The sequence below is a fragment of the Pezoporus occidentalis genome, unplaced genomic scaffold, assembly GCF_034315485.1.
Source record: "Pezoporus occidentalis ecotype Australia unplaced genomic scaffold, CSIRO_AGI_Poc_V1 ctg428, whole genome shotgun sequence".
NCBI classification, from domain to species: Eukaryota; Metazoa; Chordata; class Aves; order Psittaciformes; family Psittacidae; genus Pezoporus; species Pezoporus occidentalis.
In genome coordinates this window covers 200,960-210,881 of record NW_026915756.1, presented here as the reverse complement: position 1 = coordinate 210,881, position 9,922 = coordinate 200,960, and the positions used below count along the sequence as shown (strand labels likewise).

The window sequence follows — 9,922 nt, the reverse complement described above, 5'->3', positions numbered from 1 at the left end:
GATGGGGCAGCCACAGCTTCTCTGGGCACCCTGTGCCAGCGCCTCAGCACCCTCACAGGGAGGAACTAACGCAGGCAGGACAGGTACAGGCTTGTTTTTATTAAAAGACACCTTCAGAAAAGATATTTTAGTACAAAAAAAACCAAGTTTAAAATACACAAACTATTCGGTTGGGTCGTTCCAGCATGAACATTCATAAATTACACATTACTATTAACACTGCATTTAAATATGGAAACAAATTACAGAACAGGAAAACCATCGACAAGATCCAACATCCTACAAATGCCTATTTACAGTATTTAGCAGCTAGGAGCTCTAGCATCATAGTCAATATGACTTCAATAGGATGGGATGCTTGGGAAGACCCAAGACGGCATCTTGTTGCCCACGTGTCCCCAGACACCCACCCCAAAGGCGGAGGTGACAGCAGGGTACGTACCCAACAAGGTGGTGCAGCTCTTGCAGAGAAAGCCTGCTCTCCTCTGGCCTTTGAGAGCAAGTTTTGGGGCATGCATGGGGGATACTGCAAAGTACGGGGAGGCAGCTCCCCAGGCTTCAGAGGGGTTACAGCCCACAGCAAGGCTGGTTCTGCCCAGGGACCATCACTGCTTCGTACCTGGGCTGTCCTAGTGCTTGCCCTAACCCCCTCCAGCGGTAAGGCAGGCTCCAGGCAGAGCTTAAGACTCAGCCGTGCAGGATCCCACCCACCTCTCATGGAGCTGGAAGCAGATTCCCAGCTAATTCCAGCACAGCCAGAACCGTAGGGTTTCCAGGCTGTGGGGACCAGGGAAGCCTGCGGCCCCGTTCTGCACAGCATGTCCCTCAGCCCTCCCACCAAACCCCATCTCCTCAGAGGGCTGAAGTCACCAGAGCAGGGGCTGCACAAATGGAGCTGCCCAGGGCTCCCTGCCCCAAGGACCAGAGAGGGATGGAGGCTCTGGGGGCTCGCACAGGAGGGCGCACAGGACATCACTTGGGAGCAACAATGACAGGACACAGCGAGGCTCCATCCCCAGTGCTTGGGTCCAGGGTAGCAACTCACTTGGCGTGCTCCCCTTTCCCCCCAGCCCCAGCTCATGAAACCCAGCACAGAAGTGTTCGGACGGGGCAGACAGCACCGGGCAGCTCGCCACAGCAGGTTGGAAGGATCTCTGTGCATCTCTGGAGGTCGATCTCCCTGCCGGTGCCTCCTCTTCTGCTTTGGGAGCTCCCATCCCGGGCTCTCAGCGACACGGAGCTGTTTCACTTCCAGCCAGGAGCTGGGTTGTGCCACCGAAGGGCTGTTAATCAAGAGGAACCCTCCTCAGGAGCCTTCCCTGGGGAGGATGGGGCAGTTTGCTGTAAACACCAAGTGATGGAGCTCAGGTCTGCTCTGCGGAGAAGGTCAAAAGTCTCAAGTGGCAGCTTCAGGGCTCTGCGTCCAGCGCCGCGGGCTGGATTTTCATGGTGGTTGACTTCAGCGGGTAGTACCGGCCCTTCCATGTCTTCCAGAAGATTCCCTGCTTGCGCTCGTGCCTCTGGCGCGGGATGGAGCGGAAATACTTCCCGTTGAGGTTGGCGTGGCCACACGTGCTGAACCACCAGCCCCCTACCAAGGCAAGGCAGAGGCAGAGGCAGGTTTAACCCACAGCACTTCCAGGCAGAAACAAACCCAGCCTCAAGGCAGCTGCTGTTCTCCAGGCCTTTGGGACCCTACGAGACCACACCTCAGGAGTCCCATGCATTGGGAAACCTTTGCACAGGCCCCGTAGGACTTCAGGATGTGTCTGGAAACCCCTGCAGCCCTTTCCTGCATGCGGAACCCCCTCAAGCCCTTTGGCAGCCCCATCTCAGGCCTGGGACTGGCTCCTATTTGCTTGAAAGGTTTCCAAGCAAGGTGACAACCAGGAAAACTGCTACAGAGAAGATGCCTGGGGCAGGAACCGAATCCCGAACCCATCCTGGCTTCAGCCTCCCTCCCGGCTCCCTGCACAGCCCCAGGGATGCAGCTTTCCCAGGGTCAACACCAAAGGGGTCTGGAGCTGCAGGGTCCCGTCCCTCTCCTGGCCACCACCGGCAGCGGGAGGCTGAAGGGAAGGTGCCCCCCTGGGGAGGAAGAGCTCGCACTGACCTGAGAGGTGCTTGGCGCAGTTTGTGTCAGCTTTGAGGTCATGGTCCCGATCCCGCGTGGAGAACGGCAGCTGCCTGAAGTCCCCGATGGCGTTTTCCAGCTCTCCAGAGAGGGGTCCCAGCAGGCTCAGTGTGTAGGCTGTGCTCTCGCCACCCAGGCTGAACACAAACTGAATCGCCTGGGAATTTCCCTCCCAGTCTTCCAGCTCGATCAGGAGATTGAATCTTCCCTCTTGGACGAGGCGATGCATCTTCTCCAGGCCCAGCCAGAAGTCACCTGAACCAAGACACACTGCAGTGGGTATGGGGACACAAACATGCCATGCAGGCACGGGAACAGGCTCCAAAGACAAAGAGGGACAAGGCAGGACCCTGCGTCACTTGAATCACTGTCTGGTCCCTGCAGGACAAGACAGGAAGGCCAAGGACTCTTGGTCTGCAAGCAGTGGTACCCCTTCTTAGCCCAGCACCATGTTCTGGCACACAGAGATCTTCAGGGGCCATCACGGGGCAATAATTCATGCCAAGATATCACTTATCCCACACTAAGATAGATACCACCATCCACCTACCACGAAGGTCTCCAAAGCCGTTCCTGTAGGCATCCCAAAGCTGGTCAAAGTCCACAGAGCCGTCTGTGCGCCTCTGGATCACAGTCCAGCCACCTTCTGCAGCAGGGAGAACACGGTCACTGGGGTTCCCCTTTACGAGGCCATCACGGGAAGGGCTGCGGGGCACGTGCACTGCTTTACCTGTGGTCATGTCACAGTAGACCTTGAAGGGCTGGGACGCTGCGGGCTGCACTTGGAAAACGCCGCTGCTCTGCTGCCCAGCCAGGAAGAGCTGGTGGCAATCCTGCGGGAGCCCTGCGGGGAAGGAAACAGCCATTGAGGAGAGGGTGGCCCCGAGCCCTGCTTCCTCAGCAGGTTGCTCCTGCCACGGCCCCGGCACTTGCAGCCCTGGCCCCCGGCCCAGCAGCTGTGCACAGCGGTGGCCGCGGCTCCGGACACGCGCCACCGGCTGCAGCATCTTCCAGCTCCGTGACCCTGCATCTCCCCATTCATTCATCCACCCGAACGCAGCTCCTCGGGCTGCAGCCAAGGAAGAAGCCAGGCACGGGGCCAGGCTGGGGTGACCCAGGCTGGAGAGCGCAGCTTCCCAAGGAAGCTCCCAGCTCCCTCTGCAGCTGGGAGCATCCCCTCCGGGGTGAAGCTGTCCCCACGGGGCTCAGCAGCTGAGCCCTGGCTCGGGAAGGGGCCGGTGCACGCAGCACCCAGGGACCACGGTGGCCCCAGCAGCCGTCCCACTGGGCAAGCTGCCACCGGCAGGCGCGGGGCCAGGCTGGGCTGACCCTTGTCTGAACAAGGCACCTCGACCGGGGCAGAGATGGGCTGGGGGGACCTTGGCGAGCCCCAGCTCAGTGCACCCAGTGCATTGCCCGCGGTGAGGCCGCCCCGAGCTCGTCCCCCTCCATCCGCACACAGCGGGCGGGCTCCCACCTCTCCTCCTGCCCCTGCCCCTGCGGGACTTTGCCCGGGGCCGCCAGCACAGCATCGTTTCAACAGCGCTGATAAAGTCCATCCAGGAACTGGGGAAGGGATGGGGAAGGGGGGGTGAAACCTGTTACGAAACCCGAGTCAAAAGGCCACGGGAGGATGAGCAGAGCTCCAGCCCCGGGGCTGCGGCGCAGTCAAGGGGCTCTTTGTCAGCCAGGACAGGTGCCCCCCTCACCCCCAGACAAAGGGGCCCTGTTCTCCCCATGCGAGGGTGGGATGGATTTGGGTGGCTCCACAGCTGCTGCCACCACGACCCCAGGACAGGCGGGTGAGGAAGCCCAGAGACAAGCCCCGGCTGTGCTGGAGAGCTGCTGCCCCCAGAGCCCCACCATGGGGTCCCCCCTTTGCTGTGTCTGCCCCCAGGGTCAGGGCTGGAACCAGGACTGCGGAGCAGCAGCTTGAAGAGGAGCCTCCCCCACTGCTGTGGGGCTTCACATTGAGCTGTGAAGGGCAGGAGCCAGATGCACCCCTGTGGGGCACTGCCCCTTGCTCAGTCTTCACTGACCACCCACAGGGCCCCAGTGCTTTGCTGGGATGAAGAGTGGAGCCACTCAGATCTTCACAGGGTGCCCAGAGAAGCTGTGGCTGCCCCATCCCTGGCAGTGCTCAAGGCCAGGTTGGACACAGGGGCTTGGAGCAAGCTGCTCCAGTGGAAGGGGTCCCTGCCCGTGGCAGGGGTTGGGGCTGGAGGAGCTTTAAGGTCCCTTCCAACCCAACCCAGGCTGGGATTCTAGGAAAGGTCAGCATGGGGGGACCAGTGGACAGCAACGTGACACCCGCCACCACCTTTCACCCATTTCCCCCCTTCTCCCCCCCGACCACCCCAGTGAACTTTCCTCTCCTTGGCACCGGGCCCTCTCCCACCGCCGCAGCCACCAGCGCAGCGGGGCCAGCAGCATCCCTGCGCGATGTCAGCGCTGGACCAGTGCGGCAGAGCCCACCCGTGCACCCACAGGACTTGCTTTCTCCCTGGTGGCCAGCGCCATGGGGAGGCCAAGTGCATCCCGACAGCTCCCACGCTGTAGGGAAGGGGAAACCAAATGAAGCCTGGTGGGAGGAAACCCACAACCCGACCCCATACCCACAGCAGCAGCCTGGAGCGCGGCAGCAGGGAGGTGCTGGAGCCTGCTGAGCTCCTCACCTCCTCTCCCGCTGCATCTCCAGCATCAGCAGGGCAGTGCCCAGGAGAACGCTCCACAGAGCGGCCCCATCCCTGTCCGTGATGTTTCTCCTCAGCCTTGGCCACTCTCCCATCCCTTCCCCTGGAGCACCAGGGACTTTGTAAGCAGCTGAACGAGGTGCAGCTGCTTGACCAGCCTCAGCGCAATCTTGGTTTGAGGAACACGCTCGTTAGCTCCAGTTCGTGTTGCACATCCCTATGGCACCGGCAGGACAAGCCCTCCTGGCTGCTCGGGACCTTTGCCTTTCCCTCCCCTTTTTACTTAGCCAGACGAGACACAAGAATCAACAAGGCTCCCAGAGCTGCCCCAGGCATAGCACCCTTGTTACCCAACAGGATCTCCAGGCATGCCAGGTCACAACCTGGGATAAACACCCTGCCTCGCTGATGGCAGGAGCGGGTTTTTCATCGCCTCCCCCTCACCCAACCCATTTATTTTGGAGTTCCAGAGCCATGGGGAGAAGGCTTTGCTGGGCTCTGCCTTTCCCCTACTGGGCCGGCTGCCAGGCAGCACAGGCTCTGCCTGAAGACATGATCCTCTTTCTGCAAGCGATTAAACCTTTCACTCTCCAGGCTGCTCCGAGCCTTCAACTTTCACATGCTTGGCCCTGAGCCATTTCTGGCCTCAAAAAAAAACCCAAACTTGAGCTCACTTGGATGCAAATAAAAGGCTCTTTCTCAAAGGGCTGCTGGTGGAGCTCAGTCCTGTTCACCAGCACCGCGGCTCTGCCTCACAATAGCACAGAGCAGCCACGAGCCTCCCCAGGCAGAGGGCACGGCACTGGCCCACCACACATTGAGGGCTCCAGGGTTTGCCAGCAAAGCCCCTCGGTTTGCTGATGAGAGGAAGCCAATTTGTCTGCTCCCAGCAATATCAACATCAGGGGTTAGGCAAGAGAAGGGTGAGCGAGCTCACGGCAGGGAGAAGGGATGCCTGGAGCATTAGGGATGCTCAGGGTCTTCCCATCAGAATCACAAACAACAAGGTGCTGAGCCCTCATAGCACCCCCAGGGGCTGTGGGTCATCTCTGTGCTGCGGGTCATCTCTGTGCTGCACCCAGCACCCATCAGCACCAACAGTACAGCCTACATCTGCCACCATCGAGTAGCAAAGGCCCAAACCCATCTCCCTGCACCCCACTTTCAGCCTAACCTGAGAGCTGAGGAGGGGGCTTGGACTAAGCAGCTGGACTGGAGGACTTTTAAAGGTCCCTTCCAACCCAAAGGACACCAGGACTCTCTGGCACACTACTGAGGCCAAGCCAGAAAGCAGAGCTGGGGGAAAAACACAGAGGGGAAAGAGCTTTTGAGATGCTGCTGTCACCAAGGGAGCCTTTACATGGGCCCACCACAGGCTGGCCACCCCCACCGACAGAGCACCGGGCGTTCCGAGCCCCATGTCCCATCTCTTTCCTGCCTGCAGCAGTCCTGCAGCTCTTTTGTTCTGCTCACCCAGGCGCAGCAGTGACAGCTCCCAGCTCCTCACACAACCAACCACGTGTTTTCCCATCGCTGTCCCTGCCTGGGGCAGGATTTCCCCACGCATCTCCTCAGCCCGCCTGGTTTGTGTTTGGCTTGCTCCGGACATCCCCGGACAGCTGCACACGCAGCCAGCACCCTCGTTTAGCTGACTTAGCACCAGAGCAGCTGCTCTGGCCAGCAAACCCTGCGGGGACACCGGTTCCTGGCTGGGAGGAGGCTGCAGGACACGGCACAGCTGGGGACACCCGCTCCAATGCGATGCCCTGCGGGAGCTGCTCCAGCCCCTCACTGGCACAGGAGATGCTCCAGATGCAGCATCCGCTCGCCCGCTCAGTGCCAGGAGTGCCCCGTGCCCTCCCTTGCAGCTCAGCACTTTCTGCTAAGGATACCGTGAGCTGAGGCACTTGGCTTTCATGTATGGGCCCTAAATATGAGCCAATACAATGCACAAGGATTCCAACAGCTACAACAGTGGAAGGTGTCCCAGCCCATGGCAGGGGATTGGGACTGGATGACCTTTAAGGTCCCTTCCAGCCCAGCCCAGGCTGGGATTCTGTGATCTCTTTCCTCTCATGGCTCCCTCCATCCACAGACAGAGCAGCCGGCCCTGCCTGGTGCGGTTTGTGCAGGTGAACAAAGTTAACCCCAAGGAGCAGCGATCCTCCTCTCCTCCCTGCATCCACACTCCCAACCTCTCAATCCTCTTTAACAGATATCTGCAGCCATGTTTGTCCTCTCCCCACTGCATTCTTAATATCAGGCAGAAAAATTCCTCTTAAATCCTTGAATTCCTGCTGGACTAATACCGATCCAGAAGGCTACGATCCTGCCCATGCTCCAGATCCCCCCCGTCTGGCCCAACTCCCAGGCTCTGGATTTGGGTGCAGATCTCACATCCTGACTCAGGACAACTGAACCTTTTGTTTTGGAGCAGCAGGTTTGCTCCAGCGCAGAGCAGACACTCACTGTGCAGCAGCACGGGCTCCCTGCTGGTGTTGTGGCTCTGGTTCACGAGGCTGAAGCTCTTCAGGTTTATCTTCCACTTTGGAGCCTGTGTTTTGTTGTCCTTCAGGTGGAAGGGGATCAGGAGATTGACCTAAAAAAGCAATGCCCAAGTCAGGACAGTTCAATTCCAGCTCATTTTCAACACCGGTGCTCAGGGGAACTCCTCAGCCCAGCCTCTCCCCCGTGACCAGAGCTGGGGCTGAACTTGCCCAGACACCTCAAGGAACAGGACATAGCAGCAGCCAGGCAAAGCCGGGAATTACTGTGGGCTTTCACACCCATGCTAAAGAGTTTGTTCTGCAGATAAACCCAAGGGAGGCCCCGTTCCCACAGCCCAGTTCCTCTGGAAGCTGCTTGTTTGCTGCTGTGGCACAAGGACCAGGGCCGTGGCCCTTGTAAAGCCCCCAGAGCTGGGGAGCAGCGTCAGAGCCGCCTCTCCTCCCACAGGATCCCAGCAGCGTGTGGGACCAGCCCGGGAGCTCACCTTGCTCTGCAGGCTCTTAATCTGCAGATTCTGCTTGTCCAGCTTGTACTGCTGCTGCTTGATCTTCTGCAGGAGCTCCTCGATCCGCAAGTTCTGAGCATCCATCAGGGACTGCAGGAGGTGGGGGAAGAGCCAGGTTAACCCCCCCGCTCTGGGGAGACCCCGGGGCTCCCAGGGAACCCTCAGCAGGACCCCCCTCGGGGAGGGGTCTCCCGATGCCCCTCGATGGGACTCCCACTTGTGTGTGAGGGGGTCTCCCAGTGCCCCTCAGCCAGAGCCCTAAGCCCAGCTCCCAGTGCCCCAGGGGAATCGGGTCCCCCCCCACGCTCCGGAGGTGCTGCTCCCCACAGCGGCCCCCTTCCAGCCGCTCCCATCGCCCCGGGAAGGGTCCGTTTCCCCACAGAATTCCCGGCTGGAAGCCAAGGACCCCTCCCCGCTTTCCCACCAGGTCGCTGCCGCTGCCCCAGGCGGGTCGGGTCCCCGGTGCCGGTACCGGGGGGGCTGATCCCTCTGTTCTGGGGGCGCTGCTCACCTGCAGCGCTCCCAGGTCCCTGGCGCTCTGATTCCCGGCCGGCCTCGCCTGCAGCGCCAGCCGAAGGCGCCCCTCGATCTGCTCCAGCCGCCCCTGGATCTCGGCTTTATCAGCCGCCACCTCCTCCAGGCGCTGCCGCAAAGCCTCGGAGAGGTTGAGGAGCTGCCGGCCGCGGCCCTCCAGCTCCCGCACGCTGTCCCGCAGGCGCTCGCCCTGCTCCTGCGCATCCCGCGCCTGCCGCAGCAGCCGCCCTAGGGAGCTGTTATGGGCGCTCAGGCGGCTGCCGAGCTCCCGCATCTGCCCCTTGGTGCGGTCCACGTGCTCCTTGAGGCCGTGCCCGAGCTGCAGCAGCCCGTGGGCGATCACGTTCACCTCGTCCCAGGACGCGAACTGCGCCCGCCGCTCCTTGCCCGCCGCCCGCCGCTCGGCCCCGGGGCCCGCTCCGGCCGCGGCTGCCAGCAGCAGGAGCAGCAGCACGGACACCCCGCTGCGCTCCATGCCCGCCCGCTCCGGTGCGCGCTCCGCCGCCGCGGCCCCGCTTTTATCGCCGCCCGCGCACCGCGGTGGGGAGGGACCCGGACCCGGCCCCTCCCCGCCCGCCCGGCCCCGCCGCTTTGTTCGCCCTCCCCCGGGCAGGGGCCGCTCCTCAAACCCTGCCCGCAGCAGCCCCGGGCTCGGAGATCGGCCCAAGAACCCCCCCGCGCCCCTCGGTCTCCGTCCCCGCCCATCCCCGTCCTCATCCCTACCCCTTCCCCACCCTCATTCCTTTCCCATCCCTTCCCCGTCCTCATCCCCATCCCCTTTCCCATCCCTATCACCATCCCTATCCCTCGACCAAGGCCCCTCATCCCAGTCTGTCTCCTGTTGGCAGCAAAAAAATCACATTTAAGCATGAGCAGCAGGTCGAGAGAGCGGATTCTCCCCCTCTGCTGTGCTCTGGGGAGATCCCCTCTGCACTCCTGATCCAGCTTGGGACAAGGGATGTAGTGACAGGACAAGCTGGCTGAGCTTTAAGGTCCCTTCAACGCAAACCATTCCATGATTCTGTGATAAATCCCATCCCAAACTATCTCTGATCACAGGAGCAGGAGTCCCGGGTGATGCCCCACAGGAAGCAGCCAGCTCTGGGGAAGGTGCACCCGTGGGGTCAGCTCCTCTGCGCCCATGGGCTGAGCATGATGTTCACCCCTCTAAATGCTCCCAGTCTCCCAAGGATAAATTCCTGCCCCCTGTAAGGCTTCAATCTTCCCCCTTTGAAAAGTGGGCATCATTTGTGACTTGTGACTTGGTTACTGGCTCTTCCCTCTTGTCCTCCCTTTTTTCCACTGCTTTAAAAGGCATTTTCAGTCTGTTTTTTCTCCCTATAAATGAATTCACACACTGTGGTGGAGCCTTTCAGCTCTTTTCAGCTAAGAGCAGATGGAGCCCTTCTGCTCCCTTCCCACTTGGTGTTTCCTCTGGATCTGCCACAGCACATCCTAGGGTAGGGAGCAGCATTCCCATCCACACCACCTTTTGGGGGCTCAATGCCAGCTTCCCAAGCACTGCTGGGCCCTCCTGCACATCTGGAT

The 9,922-nt window shown here is 60.8% G+C and overlaps 1 protein-coding gene across 1 annotated transcript; it reads right to left on the bottom strand.

The window, feature by feature from the left end:
* Positions 1-700: 700 nt before the first annotated feature.
* On the bottom strand, positions 701-8,864 carry ANGPTL4 (angiopoietin like 4). Its single transcript, XM_062634493.1, has 7 exons — positions 8,352-8,864; positions 7,820-7,930; positions 7,297-7,426; positions 2,865-2,978; positions 2,685-2,780; positions 2,114-2,389; positions 701-1,591 (listed from the first exon to the last, which is right to left on the bottom strand). The coding sequence occupies exons 1-7, from the start codon at positions 8,847-8,849 to the stop codon at positions 1,410-1,412; spliced, it is 1,407 nt and encodes a 468-aa protein (XP_062490477.1). The 5' UTR covers positions 8,850-8,864; the 3' UTR covers positions 701-1,409.
* Between the last annotated feature and the right edge of the window lie 1,058 nt (positions 8,865-9,922).